The sequence below is a fragment of the Salmo trutta genome, chromosome 18, assembly GCF_901001165.1.
Source record: "Salmo trutta chromosome 18, fSalTru1.1, whole genome shotgun sequence".
Taxonomy (NCBI): domain Eukaryota; kingdom Metazoa; phylum Chordata; class Actinopteri; order Salmoniformes; family Salmonidae; genus Salmo; species Salmo trutta.
The window spans coordinates 19,402,225-19,424,302 of NC_042974.1; the positions used below are offsets into that span (position 1 = coordinate 19,402,225).

At 44.5% G+C, this 22,078-nt stretch overlaps 1 protein-coding gene across 6 annotated transcripts in view; it reads left to right on the forward strand.

Moving 5' to 3' along the window:
- The window catches only part of LOC115152952 (inactive rhomboid protein 1-like), an 86,048-nt gene that overhangs the window by 30,451 nt on the left and 33,519 nt on the right, over window positions 1-22,078 (forward strand). For all 6 annotated transcript variants that reach the window (XM_029697895.1, XM_029697900.1, XM_029697896.1 and 3 more), the window contains exons 2-4: window positions 11,301-11,453; window positions 19,084-19,223; window positions 19,477-19,623. In XM_029697895.1, coding sequence (XP_029553755.1) covers window positions 11,337-11,453; window positions 19,084-19,223; window positions 19,477-19,623 — 404 coding nt within the window. In that variant the 5' untranslated portion in view covers window positions 11,301-11,336. The remainder of the gene's footprint in view (window positions 1-11,300; window positions 11,454-19,083; window positions 19,224-19,476; window positions 19,624-22,078) is intronic.

Sequence of the window (22,078 nt, forward strand, 5' to 3'; positions counted from 1 at the left end):
TACATAAGCCTACAAACAATTACAATGGCAAAGTCACAATAATCACAAGAATGGCTTCAGATCAAAGTCTATGTTGAGACCGAAGGGAGCAAGGGTCTTTAAATTAAAGTTCCAGGCAGCCCTCGTTTTAACAATAAATTAATCGAGGTCACCCCCTCTCCTAGGGAGGGTGACATGTTCGATGCCAATATAACAGAGAGACGAAATAGAGTGGTTTGCTTCCAAAAAGTGGGCCGCAACTGGGTAAGTCGAGTTTATGCACCTAGTGGTGCTACGATGCTCTGAGATATGTACTTTTAATTCGCACTTTGTTTTACCCACATCATTTTTCCCACAAGGACAAGTTATAAGATAAATAACTGCCTTAGTGGAGCACGTAATAACACCTTTGATTGGGATCTGTTTCCCTGTTTGAGGGTGTTTTGCATCACCCCTCCATAGAACAAAAATATCATCAATATACCGTTTCCAAATAATGATGTTAGGCAAGAAAACATTTTTGAGAGGATTGAAAATAGACTGTTTCTCCATGTAACCCACATACAAATTAGCATAGTTAGGAGCAATGGGGGATCCCATAGCAGTACCCTTCGTCTGAATAAAGAAATAATTTAGAAACATGAAGTAGTTATGTGTGAGTACTATTTCAGCCAATGTTATAAAGCAGGCACTGGAAGGTAGTTCATTAGGGTCACATTGCAGAACAAAATGTTCCATAGCTTCAATACCACCCTCGTGTGGAATATTTGTGTATAACGACTCAACATAAAAAGTAACTAACAAGGTATTCTCAGTTAGAGGATCAAGAGACTCAATGATAGAGATCATACTGCTGGTGTCCTTTACAAAGGAGGGGAGCTGTTCTGAGATCATACTGTTGGTGTCCTTTACAAAGGAGGGGAGCTGTTCTGAGATCATACTGTTGGTGTCCTTTACAAAGGAGGGGAGCTGTTCTGAGATCATACTGCTGGTGTCCTTTACAAAGGAGGGGAGCTGTTCTGAGATCATACTGCTGGTGTCCTTTACAAAGGAGGGGAGCTGTTCTGAGATCATACTGCTGGTGTCCTTTACAAAGGAGGGGAGCTGTTCTGCGAGTGGTCTAATAAAAAAGTCAACAAAAGTCGATAGAGGGGCCGTTACTGCATCAATGCCCACTACAATAGGGCACCTTGGAGGTTTTGTAACATTCTTATGTAATTTCGGCAAAGTATAGAAAGTGGCAATTTTAGGGTGCTGAGTAGCCAAAAAGTTGTGTTCTTTTTGGTTATCTGACCAGAACTTAAATACCCATCTAGGACAGTAAAGATAGTGTTCTGAAATTGGGAAGTGGGGTCACTTCTGAGTTTCTTGTAAAAGGTGTTGTCAAGCAGTTGTCTATGACACTCATTTACATAAGCTGTCCTATCCATGAGTACAACCGACCCACCCTTATCAGCAGGGCGGGTAAGGACTGACGTATCGGATTGTAAATCAAGCAAAGCTTGTTTTTCATCCTTAGGCAAATTATGGAAAGATTTGGGCAACATCTTTTTCAACAAGTCTGCAATATGTCTCGATAGAGTGATTGCGATTGGCTGAAGGTATAAAATAACTCTTGCTTCTAAAAGGAGTTGGAGTATGTGCAGGTGAGTAACCTACTGGTTCAATAGAAATGTCAGGATTAGGGGAGCTAATGTATTCCCTTAAACGGATGTTTCTAAAAAACTTAAACATGTCTACCTTAACATCAAAATCATTGCACTGGGTTGTAGGCACAAAAGAGAACCCTTTATTAAGCAAGGAGACATGGGCAGGGCTCAATATCTTGCTTGATAAATTAAAGACACTCAGTCCCGTGGGTTCTGGGACCGTGTGACTGGTCCCCTCTACCTCTGGTAGTCGTTTCTTCTTACCCCGTCGGGTGCGGCATCTCGTCGGTGCGCGTGCCTGCGGTCACCTCCGCCCTTCCGTCGGTCCAGTCTCTCGTTGAATAAAAAACTGACACTGGAAGCCGATGAGGCGCTGGTTGTAGAGTGTTGATCAGACGGAGGTGGATCGAAGTAAGCGGCATCCCTCCTGCGTCTGCCATGGGGAGGAGGAGCAGGACCTCCCTTGTCAGGGTTTCTCCAGAAGAAGACTTTGTCCTCGGCCTAAGCTCTTAGAGTGTGCGGCTCTCCTTTATTTTCAAGTTTTCCACTCCGCTAGCCAGTACCTCGCCTAAATAGGTGTGCGTTTCTTTTTCCTCTAGAAGCCTCTTGGACCTAGACTTGGCGCTCCGGTACCACTTGCCGTGCGGTAGCAGAGAGAACAGTCTATGACCAAGGTGGCTGGAGTCTTTGACAATTTTTAGGGCCTTCCTCTGACATAGCCTGGTATAGAGGTCCTGGATGGCAGGAAGCTTGCACTACCCTCTGTAGTGCCTTGCGGTCGGAGGCCGAGCAGTTGCCATACCAGGCAGTGATCCAACCAGTCAGGATGCTCTCGATGGTGCAGCTGTAGAACCTTTTGAGGATCTGAGAACCCATGCCAAATCTTTTCAGTCTCCTAAGGGGGAATAGGTTTTGTCGTGCCCTCTTCACGACTGTCTTGGTGTGCTTGGACCATGTTAGTTTGTTGGTGATGTGGACACCAAGAAACTTGAAGCTCTCAACCTGCTCCACTGCAGCCCCGTCGATGAGAATGGGGGCGTGCTCGGTCCTCTTATTCCTGTAGTCCACAATCAGCTCCTTTGTCCTAATCACGTTGAGGGAGAGGTTGTTGTCCTGGCACCACATGACCAGGTCTCTGACCTCCTCTCTATAGGCTGTCTCGTCGTTGTCGGTGATCAGGCCAACCACTGTTGTGTCATTGGCAAACTTAATGATGGTGTTGGAGTCGTGCCTGGCTGTGCAGTCATGAGTGAACGGGAGGGGACTGAGCACGCACTCCTGAGGGGCCCCTGTGTTGAGGATTAGCGTGGCAGATATGTTGTTACCTACCCTACCCTTACCACCTGGGCGTGGCCCGTCAGGAAGTCCAGGATCCAGTTGCAGAGGGAGGTGTTTAGTCCCAGGGTCCTTAGCTTATTGATGAGCTTTGAGGACACTATGGTGTTGAACGCTGAGCTGTAGTCAATGAATAGTATTCTCACGTAGGTGTTCCTTTTGTCCAGGTGGGAAAGGGCAACATGGAGTGCAATAGAGATTGCATCATCTGTGGATCTGTTGGGGCAGTATGCAAATTGGAGTGGGTCTAGGGTTTCTGGGATAATGGTGTTGATGTGAGCCATGACCAGCCTTTCAAAGCACTTCATGGCTACAGACGTGAGTGCCACGGGTCGGTAGTCATTTAGACATGTTACCTTAGTGTTCTTGGGCACAGGGACTATGGTGGTCTGCTTGAAACATGTTATTACAGACTCAGACAGGGAGAGGTTGAAAATGTCAGTGAAGACACTTGCCAGTTGGTCAGCACATGCTCGCAGTACACGTCCTGGTAATCCGTCTGGGCCTGCGGCCTTGTGAATGTTGACCTGTTTAAAGATCTTACTCACATTGGCTGCGGAGAGAGTGATCACACAGTCTTCCGGAACAGCTGGTGCTCTCATGCATGTGTCAGTGCCATTTGCCCCGAAGCGAGCATAGAAGTAGTTTAGCTCGTCTGCTAGGCTCGTGTCGCTGGGCAGCTCTCGGCTGTGCTTCCCTCTGTAGTCTGTAATAGTTAGCAAGCCCATTCCAGTCTGTGCTAGCAAAACTGTCCTGTAGCTTAACATCTGCTTCATCTGACCCCTTTTTTATTGATCTAGTCACTGGTGTTTCCTGCTTTAATTTTTGCTTGTAAGCAGTAATCCGGAGGATAGAGTTATGATCAGATTTGCCAAATGGAGGGCGAGGGAGAGCTTTGTGTGTGGAGTAAAGGTAGTCCAGAGTTTTTTTTCTTGTCTGGTTGCACATTTAACATGCTGATAGAAATTTGGTAAAATGGATTTAAGTTTTTCTGCATTAAAGTCTCTGGCTACTAGGAGCGCTGCCTTTGGGTGAGGGTTTTCCTGTTTGCTTATGGCGGAATACAGCTCATTCAATGCTGTCTTAGTGCCGGCCTCTGACTGTGGTGGTATGTAAACAGTTATGAAAAATGCAGATGAAAACTCTCTAGGTAGATAGTGTGGTCTACAGCTTATCGTGAGATATTCTACCTCAGGCGAGCAATAGCTTGAGACTTCCTTAGATATCGTGCACCAGCTGTTATTTACAAAAATACATAGCCTGCCGCCGCTTGTCTTACCAGACGCCGCTGTTCTATCCTGCCGGTACAGTGTATAACCAGCTGGCTGTATGTTTATTGTGTCGTCATTCAGCCACGACTCCGTGAAACATAAGATATTACAGTTTTGAATGTCCCGTTGGTAGTTTAATCTTGCACGTAGGTCATCTATTTTATTCTCCAAAGATTGCACATTTTCTAGCAGAATGGAAGGAAGTGGGTGTTTATTCGATCGCCTACAAATTCTCAGAAGGCAGCCCGCCCTTTGGCCCCTTTTTCTCCGCCTCCTCTTCACGCAATCACGGGGATCTGGGCCTGTTCCTGAGAAAGCAGTATATCGTTCGTGTCAGGCTCATCAGACTCGTTAAAGGAAAAAAAAGGATTCTGCCAGTCTTTGGTAAGTAATTGCAGTCCTGATGTCCAGAAGTTATTTTCAGCCATAAGAGATGGTATCGGCAACATGATGTACAAAATAAGTAAAAAAATAAGCTATAAAAAACGCAAATAAAACGGGAAAAAAACAATTGGTTGGGAACACTTAAAACGTCTGCCTTCTTCTCTGGCGCCATTTTTAGACATTTTTTGGACTCTCAGTGGACAGTCAGTCAATGGCTTTTGAAACAGCAGAATCAGTGGTTTGTGATCCGTTTCAACGCTGATCACTTGTCCTGATACAAACCAATGGAATCTCTCACAAGCAAATGTTATGCTGAGCAACTCCTTTTCAATTTGAGAATACTGGGTCATTGAATGAGATGCATATGCCACTGTTTGCCAGTTGTTGTCGTATTTCTGCAACTGAACACTGTGATGCATCCGATGATATCTTGATGGGTCTCGCTGGGCCGTAAAACCTAAAGACTGGTTCCTCTGTCAGCTATTTTTTCAAGTTGTTCCTTGCAGTCTCATTTTCATGATTTCATTCCCATTCTATATTATTTTACGTCAGTCTTCTCAGCAGAGTGATCTCTGAGAGGCTGTGTATGAATTTTCCCAAATAGTTGACCATGCCTTTAAACCTCTGGACATCCTTTTTACGCTCTAATTTTGGCTTGTTATCCACAGCAGATATTTTTCTCAGGTCAGGTCTGATGCCTTCACTGCTGATGATGTCTCCAACGAAAGTCAACTCTGTCACACTAAGCTGGCATTTCTCTCTGTTCAGTTTCAAGTTGAAAAAAAGTGCTGGAATCAACAATGAAAGTAGTCTTACATCGTGCTCTGCTTTCCCCATACAATAATGTCATCCATCAATGTGTCCACGCCCTCAATGTGTTCATAAATCAGATGTATGGTTTTGTGATCAACTTCCGGTGCTGAGGCAATGCCAAACGGTAATCTCAGGAACCTGTATCTGCCATAAGGGGTGTTGAAGGTACATTGTTTAGAGCTGGCCTCATCTAACTTTAACTGCCAAAATCCTGAAGATGCATCTAACTTGCTGAAGTATTTTGCGTTTGCAAACTGTTCCATGATTCCCTCACGTGTGAAGTGTTCTCTTTTTATTGCTGGGTTCAGATCCCTTTGATCCAGGCAGACTCTCAGTTTTCCATTATTTTTGACCACAATGACGAGGTAATCTATCTTCTGAACCACAGTCAGTTTCTCCATTCTGTCCAACTCTTCTTTTAGCTGGACTTGGAGCAAATGGCACTTTTCTAGATGGATGAATAACTGTAGGTATTTTTTGGTGTATCCAGACAGTGTGTTCACCTGGCAGATATCTGAGTCCTTGGAATAAGTCATTATACTCCATCAGTTCATCATAGTCTGTCTCTGTCTGGCTTTCCACCACAAGAACTCTTTTCACTAGGTTCAGTCTGTCAGCCTGCATATCCTTGGGTACTACGATGAATGACAGTGTGTGCAGTGTTCTTGTATGACACTTTGGCAATTCACTTCTCTTTAACTGTAATCTCAGCACCTGCATAACCTGTCACTTTAACTTCAGCTTCATGCAGTTTCATCTTGGCCTTATACTCTTAAACTGAGTCTCTATCACATTCACCTGTGCACCTGTATCCAGTTTAAATGGAATAATACTGTCATTCACCTGTAAAGAAAGAATCCAATCCTTCTGTTTTCTAGAAAGAGCATCCACATAGAACTCCTCTAGTTCACTTTCACCCACTGTATTTATTTGGTGGATCTAGATGGTCTAGTATTTAGTTTAAAAGCTCTGATGAAGGCCAATAGAGCAAGAAACACTTAGCCTACACTTGAACACCACTGCAGAAGCTTCGCTATTCAGCATGTTCCCAATTAAGTAGCCTAGTGTTGTTGTTTGTCTACTTGAAGAGAAGTAGGACCTATCACTCGCAGACCACCTCTTCCAATGCATTGTGGAAAAGTGTGCATCAAATTTTACTAGATGAAGAGCCAAAATGAGTATAACATCCTGGCATTTAAATCATACTTGATTTTCGCATACTGAGAATGCATCATCAGCGATTGCGTTGTTTCCCGTTATTCGTTGAATTTGGTAGCACATCCCCATATCTAATGGATCAGCTGTTGTCAAAGCCTTTAAGAGTATGACATCCGGCATTTAAGGTATACTCAATTTTCGAAATGTCAGATAATGTGAACATTTATTTTTTCGCACAATCAAACATCCTACTATTTAGGACGCAAGTATACGTATTCGGACACGATAACTGTGTTCAGGGCTTCTGGTATGGTTAACTTACCTTGGTTAAATAAAGGTTGAGAATGGTCTGTTGTAGCTTGGTGGTGGCTTGTGGGATACAGAACTCTGCCGCTACTTCCCTAGTTAGACATCATGCATTATGGACTGGATCTTCACTTGAGGAACGTACAGAACAGGTTCTCTCATAAATCTTGTGTTGATGTTCATGGGAGATTTGGGTCAATTTGAGGTTACACATGGCACATGGATTTGAAGTGAGCAAATCTTTAGTCAAAAGCTTATCGCTCCCCCTGTTTCCTGGTTGACCACTAGGCCTGAGGATTGAGGTAAATAGAATGGACCTGTAATACCAGATTAAACTTGGTGACATATGTCAATAGTAAAAGGAGTTGGAATACAAAGAAGATCACTGTATTTTCTCTTTTCTCAGATCATATTTTGGTCCATCTTGCTGCTGGTTTATCATAATGATGCTGGTGTGGCTGGTTTATGGAACATTTTGGGTGAACCTTACTGGAGTCAAGCTAAAACGTGACGTCTTGTTTGAACCTCCATAATCCATTAATTCCATAATTCGTCAATTCTCTTCCCAGTATGGTAACGAGATGAACTACATATACAGTCGACTTCAAGTTGTGTCAATGAGAGCACTCTTCATTACTGTAGGTCGTACTTTCAATGTGGCTTCTTCCCCCCCCCCCCCCAGAGGCGGGTCATCTATACCACCTGTGGCTGTTTTCTCTGTTGTCTTCTCTATGAAACTCTCTGTTGTCTTCTCTGTGAAACTCACTGTTGTCTTCTCTGTGATACTCTCTGTTGTCTTCTCTGTGATACTCTCTGTTGTCTTCTCTGTGACACTCTCTGTTGTCTTCTCTATGAAACTCACTGTTGTCTTCTCTGTGATACTCTGTTGTCTTCTCTATGAAACTCTCTGTTGTCTTCTCTGTGATACTCTCTGTTGTCTTCTCTGTGAATCTCTCTGTTGTCTTCTCTGTGAATCTCTCTCTTGTCTTCTCTGTGAATCTCTCTCTTGTCTTCTCTGTGAATCTCTCTCTTGTCTTCTCTGTGATTCTCTCTCTTGTCTTCTCTGTGATTCTCTCTCTTGTCTTCTCTGTGATTCTCTCTCTTGTCTTCTCTGTGATTCTCTCTCTTGTCTTCTCTGTGATTCTCTCTCTTGTCTTCTCTGTGATTCTCTCTGTTGTCTTCTCTGTGATTCTCTCTGTTGTCTTCTCTGTGATTCTCTCTGTCTTCTCTGTGATTCTCTCTGTTGTCTTCTCTGTTGTCTTCTCTGTGATTCTCTCTGTTGTCTTCTCTATGAAACTCACTGTTGTCTTCTCTATGAAACTCACTGTTGTCTTCTCTATGAAACTCACTGTTGTCTTTATGAAACTCACTGTTGTCTTTATGAAACTCACTGTTGTCTTCTCTATGAGGGGGAGGCATGGATCTAGGAGCAGATGATGGGTAAAGTTGCATTTGGTTCATTAGAACTGAGATATTAATTAAAAATAAATAACAGAAACACGTCAAATATTAGAAACAGGATAAGATTTTTTCTAACACATCAAATATTGATTCCAGCCAAAGATGCATAACACAGAAGTCCATTGACATGACACAAGAGGGGAATTATCACTGTTTGGACTGAGATGCTATCAGGCTTATTGGTTTGTCCATAGTCCATAAAGCATAAAGAAAGCAGAGCTCCTCTACAATGCTCTGTTAAGCTGAAACGAGAAGAGCTGCGATCAGGCTCTGTAAGGTTACACTGACCTTGTGCCAGTTATAATGTCATAAAAATGCAGCTTGGCATTTCTTTTCTCGAGAAAGGAAGGTTGAAATGAGAGAGGGAGAAGTAGAGATGGAGAGAAGGAGGAGGGAGAGAGAGCGAGAAAGAGAGAGAGAAAGACAGTGCGAGAGAGAGAGCCATTGGTTTGGAAAGTGCAAGGCTATTGATATAGACACAGTGAGGAGTAACTTGAGCTCTATTCAACCCCAGTACCATACAGTGCAAAGCTCTTACCATGAGTACATCAAACAGGATAGGAGAAGACAATGTTTGGACAACTATTATATGCAAAGTGACATTCTGGTGAATTTCAATAAGATGTGTCTGGAGGAACTGTCCATGAATGTAAAACAGGCCCAAGTACTTACGTAACTGTTAGAGAAGATCCATCTCTGGAGTGGATCTCTGGAGTTGCCCTCCAATCCATCCATGTACTGTAGTGAAATCAACACCAAGGTTCATGACATACGAGCAAACCAATTCATTATTTTCCATTCAATGAAAACTCACTTCCATTCAGTTCCATTTGACTCCTGATGCAGGGTGAATTCCTGGAGATTCTTGATGTTTATGATATCACCCATCCAGTTCCTGTCCTGATCTCCCTCCAGGGGTGGGCAACTCCAGTTCTCGAGGGCCTGATTGGTGTCCCACTTTTCCTCCATCCCTAACAAACACAGCTGATTAATCAAGTTGCATTCTAAACTGAAGCTCATGATTAGGTGATTATTGGAGTCAGGTGTGTTAGCTGGTGATGGGGAAAAACTGTGACACCAATCAGGCCCTCGAGGACTGGAGTTGCCCAGGCCTGCTAGGCTGACATACAGGAGGAGGGGTATCATCATGTGGTCCACTGCAGGATTAAAGCCTTAATCTGCTTGTCATACGACACACACAGAGATGTAGAAAACTGACTGGGTGAAAGAGGAATAGAGTGATAGAGGGATCGTGAAATAACAAACAATGTATTTTGTGTCAAAAGGGGGGCGAGAGAGGCAGTGCTTTCGTTTTTATTGTTTCGTTTTAGGATGTGGTCGTATTGTTATGGTGCTATTTGTAGGAGCCCTAATCAGTCTGGATCGCTGAACCGTTACAGATTGCGCAATAGAAATGTAAAGAAAATTTCCAATTTAGCCTACATATGCAGCGTTTACCGTGAATGCAGGAGCACACAGGGTTCTAGAACCAACTACAGAATGACTGTCAGAACACACAGAACACCAAATTCACAGAACGCACAGAACATGAAACACAGAACACAAAACACACAGAATACACAGAACACACAAAAGACACAGAACACAGAACAAAGAGCACACAGAACAAAGAGCAGACAGAACACAGAACACACAGAACACATTGAACACAGAAAATAAAACACAGAACACAAAACACACAGAACACACAAAACACAGAACACACTGAACACAGAACCCACAAAACACACAGAAGCAACAGAATGCAGAACCCACATAACACACAGAGAACACAGAACACACAGAACACAGCCAGGCGAGGAATAACTGCACATTCCTATGTTTTGCTTTTTTCTGAATTCTTTCTGTAAAACTCCATTATCTTGGGTTTGGAAACAGCCTCTCTCACTGCCTGGCTGGCTAGTGAGTCTCTGCTGGTATTGAGTAGCACACAGCTTGTTGGACTTGGCTGAATATTCAGCCTCAACAATCAATTACAAGACCAACCTGCTGAATGGATGAATGATTATATCAATACATGTTTGCCTAAGGCTTACATCAAAGATCATATCCTAGCTATTGACACATTGCAAGTAATATATCAGTCAACTCCTTAGTGAGAACCCCCTTGCCAGTCTGTAGACAGTGTGGGTTTAGGTTTGAATTGTATGTGTACAGTATCCCAATCAATCCCTCTCTGTGGTTCTGTCCACAGGATTCCTCAGTACTATATGTGTGGAGCTGAACCCCTCATTATACTTGAGTCAGACTGGTCCTTTGATGCAGCGGTTCCGGTGCAGATGGCTGCTTCCAGGGGTTGGCCTTGATTAGCAGCTTGTTAGAGGTTTACTGTATAAAGGTTGTGTGTGTGTGTGTGTGTGTGTGTGTGTGTGTGTGTAAACATCCTCAGCCACCCCCCACGCAGAGGTGGACAAGTTCAAAGACCAACAGTAAATACATTTTTTGGGGAGAAGTTTTAGAGGCAATCACTGCCCCCTTGTGGGAGTTTATAGTAGTACAAAGACTTCAAAAACACTGTCCATGGAAATCATAGGTCTGCCTTGGTCATGCAGTGGTACAGGGATAGCACACCCGACACAAAGACATATGACTACACAGAATGGAAGAAAGGCCGTGAATATACGTAAAGACAGCCCAGAGCAGACTGCTCTAAAGCCTAAATCTGAGGCTGTGTCCAGATGGGCAGACAGACAGTGGACACAGGGCAGGGTATGTCCAGTTTAGAGGGCAGTCTGTCTGTTTGTGATTGGCTGGGCTGGCAGCATTAGGATTATGGAATTACCCAATCATGAAAAGTACTCAATAAAGCTGCTCAATGCGCTCCACTCTGAGTCAGATCGCTGGGTTTATCTGTAGTACGGCTACTGTGTGTGCGTTCTGAACATCTGTCTCACATCTCTCCTTCCTCTCCCTGTGTCTCCAGCTGGCAGGCGTAACGCGGTAGGGGGCGGTAGAGAGCATGGCTGAGCCCAGCCAGCCCCAGGAGAGCAGCAGTCTGCAGAGGAAGAAACCTCCATGGCTCAGAGTGGACATCCCCCCACAGCTGTCCCTGGATGAGCCCTTAACATTCATACAGGTATGATGAAACACCTCTCGATCTCTCTCAATTCAATTTAAGGGGCTTCATTGGAATGGGAAACATATGTTTACATTGCCAAAGCAAGTGAAATAGATAATAAACAAAAGTGAAATAAACAATAACAAATTAACAGTAAACATTACACTCACAGAAGTTCCAATAGAATAAAGACATTTCAAATGTCATGTTATATCGAAATACAGTGTTGTAATGATGCGCAAATAGTTATTTATTTATTTTATTTCACCTTTATTTAACCAGGTAGGCCAGTTGAGAACAAGTTCTCATTTACAACTGTGACCTGGCCAAGATAAAGCAAAGCAGTGTGACAAAAACAACAACACAGAGTTACACATGGGATAAACAAACGTACAGTCAATAACACAATAGAAAATTCTGTATGCAGTGTGTGCAAATGAAGTAAGGAGGTAAGGCAATAAATAGGCCGATAGTGGCGAAGTAATTACAATTTAGCAATTACCACTGGAATGAAATATGTGCAGATGAGGATGTGCAAGTAGAAATACTGGTGTGCAAAAGAGCAGAAAAACCAAAACAAATATGGGGATGAGGTAGGTAGTTGGTTGGATGGGCTATTTACAGATGGGCTGTGTACAGTTAGTGAAGGAGATATAAGTCTCCAACTTCAGTGATTTTTGCAATTTGTTCCAGTCATTGGCATCAGAGAACTGGAAGGAAAGGCGGCCAAAGTAGTTGTTGGCTTTGGGGATGACCCGTGAAATATACCTGCTGGAGCACGTGCTACAGGTGGGTGTTGCTATGGTGACCAGTGAGCTGAGATAAGGCGTAGCTTTACCTAGCAAAGACTTATAGATGACCTGGAGCCAGTGGGTTTGACGACGAATTTATAGCGAGGACCAGCCAACGAGAGCATACAGGTCGCAGTGGTGTGTAGTATATGGGGCTTTGGTGACAAAACAGATGGCACTGTGATAGACTGCATCCAATTTGCTGAGTAGAGTGTTGGAGGCTATTTTGTAAATGACATCGCCGAAGTCAAGGATCAAATCAAATGTATTTGTCACATATACATGGTTAGCAGGTGTTAATGCAAGTGTAGCGAAATGCTTGTGCTTCTAGTTCCGACCATGCAGTAATATCTAACAAGTAATATAACCTAACAATTCCACAACAACTACCTTATACACACAAGTGTAAAGGAATGAATACGAATATGTACATAAAAATATATAAATGAGTGATGGCTGAACGGCATAGGCAAGATGTAATAGATGGTATAGAGTACAGTATATAGATATGAGATGAGTCATGTAGAGTATGAAAACATATAAAGCGGCATTGTTTAAGGTGGCTAGTGATACCTTACATCAGGATGGCAAGATGCAGTAGATGGTATAGAGTACAGTATATACATATGAGGTGAGTAATGTAGGTTATGAAAACATATAAAGTGGCATTGTTTAAAGTGGCTAGTGATACATCTAATTACATCAAGATGGCAAGATGCAGTAGATGGTATGGCGTACAGTATATACATATGAGATGAGTATTGTAGGGTATGAAAACATATAAAGCAGCATTGTTTAAGGTGGGTAGTGATACATTACGTCAGGAAGGCAAGATGCAGTAAATGGTATAGAGTACAGTATATACATATGAGATGAATAATGTAGGTTATGTAAACATTATCTAATATAAATAATATAAAGTGGCAAGTGATAAATTGATTACATCAATTTTCCCATTATTAAAGTGGCTTGAGTTGAGTCAGTATGTTGGCAGCAGCCACTCAATGTTAGTGATGGCTGTTTAGCAGTCTGATGGCCTTGAGATAGAAGCTGTTTTTCAGTCTCTCGGTTCCAGCTTTGATGCGCCTGTACTGACCTCACCTTCTGGATGTTAGCGGGGTGAACAGGCAGTGGCTCGGGTGGTTGTTGTCCTTGATGATCTTTTTGGCCTTCCTGTGACATCGGGTGGTGTAGGTGTCCTGGAGGGCAGGTAGTTTGCCCCCGGTGATGCGTTGTGCAGACCTCACTACCCTCTGGAGAGCCTTCCGGTTATGGGCGGAGCAGCTGCCGTACCAGGCAGTGATACAGCCCGACAGGATGCTCTCGATTGTGCATCTGTAAAAGTTTGTGAGTGTTTTTGGTGACAAGCCGAATTTCTTCAGCCTCCTGAAGTTGAAGAGGCGCTTCTGCGCCTTCTTCACCACGCTGTCTGTGTGGGTGGACCATTTCAGTTTGTCCGTGATGTGTACGCCGAGGAACTTAAAACTCTCCACCCTCTCCACTACTGTCCCGTCAATGTAGATAGGGGGCTGCTCCCTCTGCTGTTTCCTGAAGTCCTCGATCATCTCCTTTGTTTTGTTGACATTGAGTGTGAGGTTATTTTCCTGACACCACACTCCGAGGGCCCTCACCTGCTCCCTGTAGGCCGTCTCCTCGTTGTTGGTAATCAAGCCTACCACTGTAGTGTCATCTGCAAACTTGATGATTGAGTTGGAGGCGTGCATGGCCACGCAGTCGTGGGTGAACAGGGAGTACAGGAGAGGGCTGAGAATGCACCCTTGTGGGGACCCAGTGTTGAGGATCAGCGGGGTGGAGATGTTGTTACCTACCCTCACCACCTGGGGGTGGCCCGTCAGGAAGTCCAGGACCCAGTTGCACAGGGCGGGGTCGAGACCCAGGTTCTCAAGCTTAATGACGAGTTTGGAGGGTACAATGTTGTTAAATGCTGAGCTGTAATCGATGAACAGCATTCTTACATAGGTATTCCTCTTGTCCAGATGGGTTAGGGCAGTGTGCAGTGTGATGGCGATTGCGTCGTCTGTGGACCTATTGTGTCGGTAAGCAAATTGGAGTGGGTCTAGGGTGTCAAGTAGGGTGGAGGTGACATGGTCCTTGACTAGTCTCTCAAAGCACTTCATGATGATGGAAGTGAGTGCTACGGGGCGATGGTCATTTACCTCAGTTACCTTAGCTTTCTTGAGAACAAGAACAATGGTGGCCCTCTTGAAGCATGTGGGGACAGCAGACTGGGATAAGGATTGATTGAATATGTCTGTAAACACACCAGCCAGCTGGTCTGCGCATGCTCTGAGGACGCGGCCGGGGATGCCGTCTGGGCCTGCAGCCTTGCGAGGGTTAACACGTTTAAATGTTTTACTCACGTTGGCTGCAGTGAAGGAGAGCCCGCAGGTTTTGGTAGCGGGCCGTGTTAGTGGGACTGTATTGTCCTCAAAGCGAGCAAAAAGTTGTTTAGTCTGTCTGGGAGCAAGGCATCGTGATCCGCGACGGGGCTGATTTTTCTTTTGTAGTCCGTGATTGACTGTAGACCCTGCCACATACCTCTCGTGTCTGAGCCGTTGAATTGTGACTCCACCTTGTCTCTGTACTGACGCTTAGCTTGTTTGATTGCCTTGCGGAGGGAATAGCTACACTGTTTGTATTCGGTCATGTTTCCGGTCACTTTGCCCTGATTAAAAGCAGTGGTTCGCGCTTCAGTTTTATGCGAATGCTGCCATCAATCCATGGTTTCTGGTTGGGGAATGTTTTAACTTCTCTCGGCTAGGTGGGATGTGACCGTCCCACACTATTCAACAGCCAGTGAAATAGCATGGTGCGAAATACAAAACAGCAAAAATCTCATAATTTCATTTTCTCAAACAATCAACTATTTTACACCATTTTAAACATAAGACTCTCGTTAAATCTAACCACACTGTCCGATTTCAAAAAAGCTTTACGGCGAAAGCATAAAATTAGATTATGTTAGGACATAAACTTCACAAGAAAATCCACACAGCCATTTTCCAAGCAAGGACATGCATCACAAAAAACAAAAGTACAGCTAAAATATTCACTAACCTTTGATGATCTTCATCAGATGGCACTCATAGGACTTCATGTTGTACAATACATGTATGTTTTGCTCGATAAAGTTCATATTTATATCCTAAAACAGCATTTTACATTGGCGCGTGATGTTCAGAAAATGTATTCCCACCAAAACTTCCGGTGAATGTGCACATCAATTTACAAAAATACTCATCATAAACTTTGATAAAATTTACAACATTATTGACAGAATTATAGATACACTACTCCTTGACGCAACTGCTTTGTCAGATTTCAAAATAACTTTACGGAGAAAGCACATTGTTCAATATTCTGAGTACATAGCTCAGCCATTGAAGCAAGCTATACAGCTACCCGCCAAGTTCTGGGATCAACAAACTCTGAATTAGTATTATAAATATTCTCTGACCTTTGCTGATCTTCGTCAGAATGCACTCCGAGAACTCCTACTTCCTCAAGAAATGTTTGTTTTGTTCAAAATACTCCATATTTATGTCCAAATACCTCCGTTTCGTTTGTGCGTTCAGATCACTATCCAAAGGCATAACGCGCGAGCGCAGTACCTGAGACGAAAAGTCAAAATGTTCCATTACCGGTCGTTGAAACATGTCAAATGTTGTTTACAATCAACCCTTAGGGTATTTTTAACATAAAACGTTGATAATATTCCAACTGGACAATAGCGTATTCATTCAAGAAGAAAAATAAGGAGGGGTGCGCTGGCGGGCTCGCTCATCACCAAGCCCTTTGTCCTCAGGCAGTCCACTCATTGACTGAGCTACTATTCTCTGCCCAGTAACAGGAGAAGGATGGAAAAGCTTTCTGAAGGCTGTTGACAGCCATTGGAAGCCTTAGGAAGTGCAACGTGACCCCACAGAAACTGTAGTTTCGATAGGGATTCAAAAGAAGAACTACAATTCTCAGATTTCCACACTTCCTGGTTGGCTTTTTCTCAGGTTTTTGCCTGCCATATGAGTTCTGTTATACTCACAGACATCATTCAAACAGTTTGAGAAACTTCAGAGTGTTTTCTATCCAAATCTACTAATTATATGCATATTCTAGTTTCTGGGCAAGAGTAGTAACCTGTTTAAATTGGGTACGTTTTTCATCCGGCCGTGAAAATACTGCCCCCTACACCCCAGCAGGTTAACACAGTGTCCAAAGAGGGGCCAGATGTATACAGAATGGTGTCGCCTGCGTAGAGGTGGATCAAAGAATCACCCGCAGCAAGAGCGACATCATTGATATATACGGAGAAAAGAGTCGGCCCGAGAATTGAACCCTGTGGCACCCCCATAGAGTGTGACGGTAGGTAGCAACATGTCTGCCACGCTGATCCTCAACACTGGAGCTCCCCAGGGGTGTGTGCTCAGTCCCCTCCTGTACTCCCTGTTCACCCACGACTGCATGGCCAGGCACGACTCCAACACCATCATTAAGTTTTCAGACAACACAACAGTGGTAGGCCTGATCACCAACAACGACGAGACAGCCTATAGGGAAGAGGTCAGAGACCTGGCCGGGTGGTGCCAGAATAACAACCTATCCATCAACGTAACCAAGACTAAGGAGATGATTGTGGACTACAGGAAAAGGAGCACCGAGCACGCCCCCATTCTTACCGACAGGGCTGTAGTGGAGCAGGTTGAGAGCTTCAAGTTCCTTGGTGTCCACATCAACAACAAACTAGAATGGTCCAAACACACCAAGACAGTTGTGAAGAGGGCACGACAAAGCCTATTCCCCCTCAGGAAACTAAAAAGATTTGGCATGGGTCCTGAGATCCTCAAAAGGTTCTACAGCTGCAACATCGAGAGCATCCTGACCGGTTGCATCACTGCCTGGTACGGCAATTGCTCAGCCTCTGACTGCAAGGCACATCAGAGGGTAGTGCGTACGGCCCAGTACATCACTGGGGCAAAGCTACCTGCCATCCAGGACCTCTACACCAGGCGGTGTCAGAGGAAGGCCCTAAAAATTGTCAAAGACCCCAGCCACCCCAGTCATAGACTGTTCTCTCTATTACCACATGGCAAGCGGTACCGGAGTGCCAAGTCTAGGACAAAAAGGCTTCTCAACAGTTTTTACCCCCAAGCCATAAGACTCCCGAACAGGTAACCAAATGGTTACCCAGACTATTTGCATTGTGTGCCCCCCCCAACACCTCTTTTTACGCTGCTGCTACTCTCTGTTTATCATATATGCATAGTTACTTTAACTATACATTCATGTACATACTACCTCAATTGGGCCGACCAACCAGTGCTCCCGCACATTGGCTAACCGGGCTATCTGCATTGTGTCTCGCCACCCACCACCCACCAAACCCTCTTTTACGCTACTGCTACCCTCTGTTCATCATATATGCATAGTCACTTTAACCTTATCTACATGTACATACGACCTCAATCAACCTGACTAACCGGTGTCTGTATATAGCCTTGCTACTGTTATTTTCAAATGTCTTTTTACTGTTGTTTTATTTCTTTACTTACCTACAGACACACACGCACACGCACCCGCACACACCTTTTTTTTCACACTATTGGTTAGAGCCTGTAAGTAAGCATTTCACTGCAAGGTCTGCACCTGTTGTATTCAGCGCACGTGACAAATAAACTTTGATTTGATTTGATAGAGACTGCCAGAGGTCCGGACAACAGGCCAGAGGTCCGGACAATAGTTAAAAGGGGAAATAAATAAACATAAAAATAGGTTGTATTTTCAATGATGTTTGTTCTTCACTGGTTTTCTTGTGGTAACAGGTCACACATCTTGCGGCTGTGATGGCACACTGTGGTATTTCACCCAATAGATATGGGAGTTTATCAAAATTGGGTTTGTTTTCTAATTCTTTGTGGATCTGTGTAATCTGAGGGAAATATGTGTCTCTAATATGGTCCTACATTTGGCAGGAGGTTAGGAAGTACAACTCCGTTTCCACCTCATTTTGTGGGCAGTGTGCACATAGCCTGTCTTCTCTTGAGAGCCAGGTCTGCATACAGCAGCCTTTCTCAATAGCAAGGCTATGCTCACTGAGTCTGTACATAGTCAAAGATTTCCTTACATTTGGGGCAGTCACAGTGGTCAGGTATTCTGGCACTGTGTACTCTCTGTTTAGGGCCAAACAGCATTCTAGTTTGCTCAGTGTTTTTGTTAATTATTTTCAATGTGTCAGGTAATGATCTTTTTGTTTTCTCATGATTTGATTGGGTCTAATTGTGTTGCTGTCCTGGGGCTCTCTGGTGTCTGTTTGTGAACAGACCCCCAGGACCAGCTTGCTTAGGGGGCTCTTCTCCTGGTTAATTTCACTGTAGGTGATGGCTTTGTTATGGAAGGTTAGGGCTCTTTTCTGGACACTCACTCACTCACACCTTATGTTACAGATACAATGCAAATCGATAGACACCGAAAACACACTTATACAGGTACAGCGCACACATTCATAGATACAGTTACTATAATCTGGCCTGTATACAGGTACTGTAATCTGGCCTACATACAGGTAGAGGCACTGTAAACTGGTTTACATAGAGGCACTGTAATCTGGCCTACATAGAGGTGGTGTAATCTGGCCTACATACAGGTACTGTAATCTGCCCTACATACAGGTAGAGGTACTGTAATCTGGCCTACATAGAGGTGGTGTAATCTGGCCTACATACAGGTACTGTAATCTGGCCTACATACAGTTTCAATAGATGCATTACAGTGTACACCAGCTACAGTAAATCCACTGAGCTATTGAGGAGAAATAACTTTTCGTTGTCTGGTGTGTGTTGCAGCCGGTGAAGAGGCAGGGGTTCCTGCACAGTGTGAGCATGCCCTGTGAGATCACACAATCAGGCATCGCAACCTTTGACCCCAGCAATTATCTCCGACACCCTCTGCAGCGCCAACCCTCCATCACAGAGACCATCAAGAGGTGAGACCACACACACACATGCTTGCATCACACACCACACCATCAACTATCCTTGCTTAACTGCTCACTACTATGATTTCTGCATGCCCTGAATATCTTTTCTAAACCCTAACTTTTACTGACTGACTCTTAAACCAGCTGATCTGAACTTTATACTATTTAAAAAAATATTTTTCCTCTCTTTTACTTCCCACTCTCTCTCCTTCTCTGCCTACCTACCTACCTCCCCGTCTTCCCCCCGTCTGGTGTGTAGTGGGAAGAGGGTGCATTTCAAGTGGGTCAACACGGTCCCTCATAAGGGTCAGAGGGGCCCCCGACGGGTGTCTGTACTCAGCAGGAGCTCCTGTGTCCCCAAACTGGCCACCCGGCGCCGCTCGTCCATCCCCAAACAAATCATCAAGTAAGAGAGAGAGAGAGAGACAGAGGAGGGAGTGGGAGAAAGAGAGAGACAGAGGAGGGAGTGGGAGAAAGAGAGAGACACGGAGGGAGTGGGAGAAAGAGAGAGACCCGGAGGGAGTGGGAGAAAGAGAGAGACCCGGAGGGAGTGGGAGAAAGAGAGAGACCCGGAGGGAGTGGGAGAGAGAGACCCGGAGGGAGTGGGAGAGAGAGACCCGGAGGGAGTGGGAGAGAGAGACCCGGAGGGAGTGGGAGAAAGAGAGAGACCCGGAGGGAGTGGGAGAAAGAGAGAGACACGGAGGGAGTGGGAGAAAGAGAGAGACACGGAGGGAGTGGGAGAAAGAGAGAGACCCGGAGGGAGTGGGAGAAAGAGAGAGACCCGGAGGGAGTGGGAGAAAGAGAGAGACCCGGAGGAAGTGGGAGAAAGAGAGAGACCCGGAGGGAGTGGGAGAAAGAGAGAGACCCGGAGGGAGTGGGAGAAAGAGAGAGACCCGGAGGGAGTGGGAGAAAGAGAGAGACCCGGAGGAAGTGGGAGAAAGAGAGAGACCCGGAGGAAGTGGGAGAAAGAGAGAGACACGGAGGGAGTGGGAGAAAGAGAGAGACACGGAGGGAGTGGGAGAAAGAGAGAGACACGGAGGGAGTGGGAGAAAGAGAGAGACACGGAGGGAGTGGGAGAAAGAGAGGAGGATGAAGGAAAGAAAGGTTAAGATCATGTGTTAATACAACCGTTTTAGAATCCCCTGAAGGTGTCACGTGACCTGTGACTGAGGATGAATCCCCTGAAGGTGTCACGTGACCTGTGACTGAGGATGAATCCCCTGAAGGTGTCACGTGACCTGTGACTGAGGATGAATCCCCTGAAGGTGTCACGTGACCTGTGACTGAGGATGAATCCCCTGAAGGTGTCACGTGACCTGTGACTGAGGATGAATCCCCTGAAGGTGTCAAGTGAACTGTGACTGAGGATGAATTCTCTACATCACACGTGTCAAACTCATTCCACGAAGGGCCGAGTGTCTGCAGGGTTTCGCTCCTCCCTTGTACATGATTGATGAATTAAGGTCACTAATTAGTAAGGAACTCCCCTCCCCTCACCTGGTTGTTTTAATTGAAAGGAAAAACCATAAACCAGCAGACAACAGGACCTCCATGGAATGAGTTTGACCCCCCTGCCCTACAGCAAACAACACATCACAGATGTTTTCATCGTCTTGACGATGTTCCATGACGCATACACACCTTTGTCCCACCCATTACCCCTCATACACACTCACAAAATTACACACACTCAATTACAAAATTACTCATTTACCTGGCCTCCCATGAGAGTTTGACCACATCAAGGCCACTGTGAATCCATCTGAGCTCTGTAGAGCTGGTTTGTGTGTTCAGCTAATGGAGTGACGGTGGACAAACACCAAAAACAGCTATCACTTTAAAGGGCTGGCCAGGCTTTCACACCATTTTGTGTATGCGTGTGTGTGGTCCAATTGGATTCCAGTAGGAGAGTAGTATGGCAGCCTGGTACAATTGCACTGTAATGACAAGCCAAGGGGACACTGAAAGTCAAATCAAATGTTATTGGTCACATGCACATATTTAGCAGATGTTATTGCGTGCGTAGCGAAATGCTTGTGTTACTAGCTCCAACAGTGCAGTAGTATCTAACAATTCACAACCATACACACAAATCTAAACGTAAAGAATGGAATTAAGAAATATTTCAAAATTAGACTAAAATACAGTAGAATAGAATACAGTATATACATTAGAGATGAGTAAAGCAGTATGTAAATATTGTTAAAGTGACTTGTATTCCATTATTAAAGTGGCCAGTGATTCCATGTCTATGTACAGTGCATTCGGAAGTATTCTGACCCCTTGACTTTTTCCACATTTTGTTACGTTACAGCCTTTTTCTAAAATTGATTAAATAGTTGTTTTCCCCCTCATTAATCTGCACACAATAACCCATAATGACAAAGCAAAAACAGGTTTTGACATTTTGGCCCCAAAAAATTTAATAAAAAAAACATAATCATAAGTATTCAGACCATTTACTCAGTACTTTGTTGAAGCACCTTTGGCAGCGATAACAGCCTCAAGTCATCTTTGGTAGGATGCTACAAGCTTGGCACACCTGTATTTAGGGAGTTTCTCCCATTCTCCTCTGCAGATCCTATCAAGCTCTGTCAGGTTGGGTGGGGAGGGTCGCTGCACAGCCATTTTCAGGTCTCTCCAGAGATGTTCGGTTGGGTTCAAGTCCGGGCTCTAGCTGGGCCACTCAAGGACATTCAGAGACTTGTCCTGAAGCCACTCCTTTGTTGTCTTGGCTGTGTGCTTAGGGTTGTTGTCCTGTTGGAAGGTGAACCTTCTTCCCAGTCTGAGGTCCTGAGCGCTCAGGAGCAGGTTTTCATCAATGATCTCTCTGTACTTTGCTCCATTCATCTTTCCCTCGA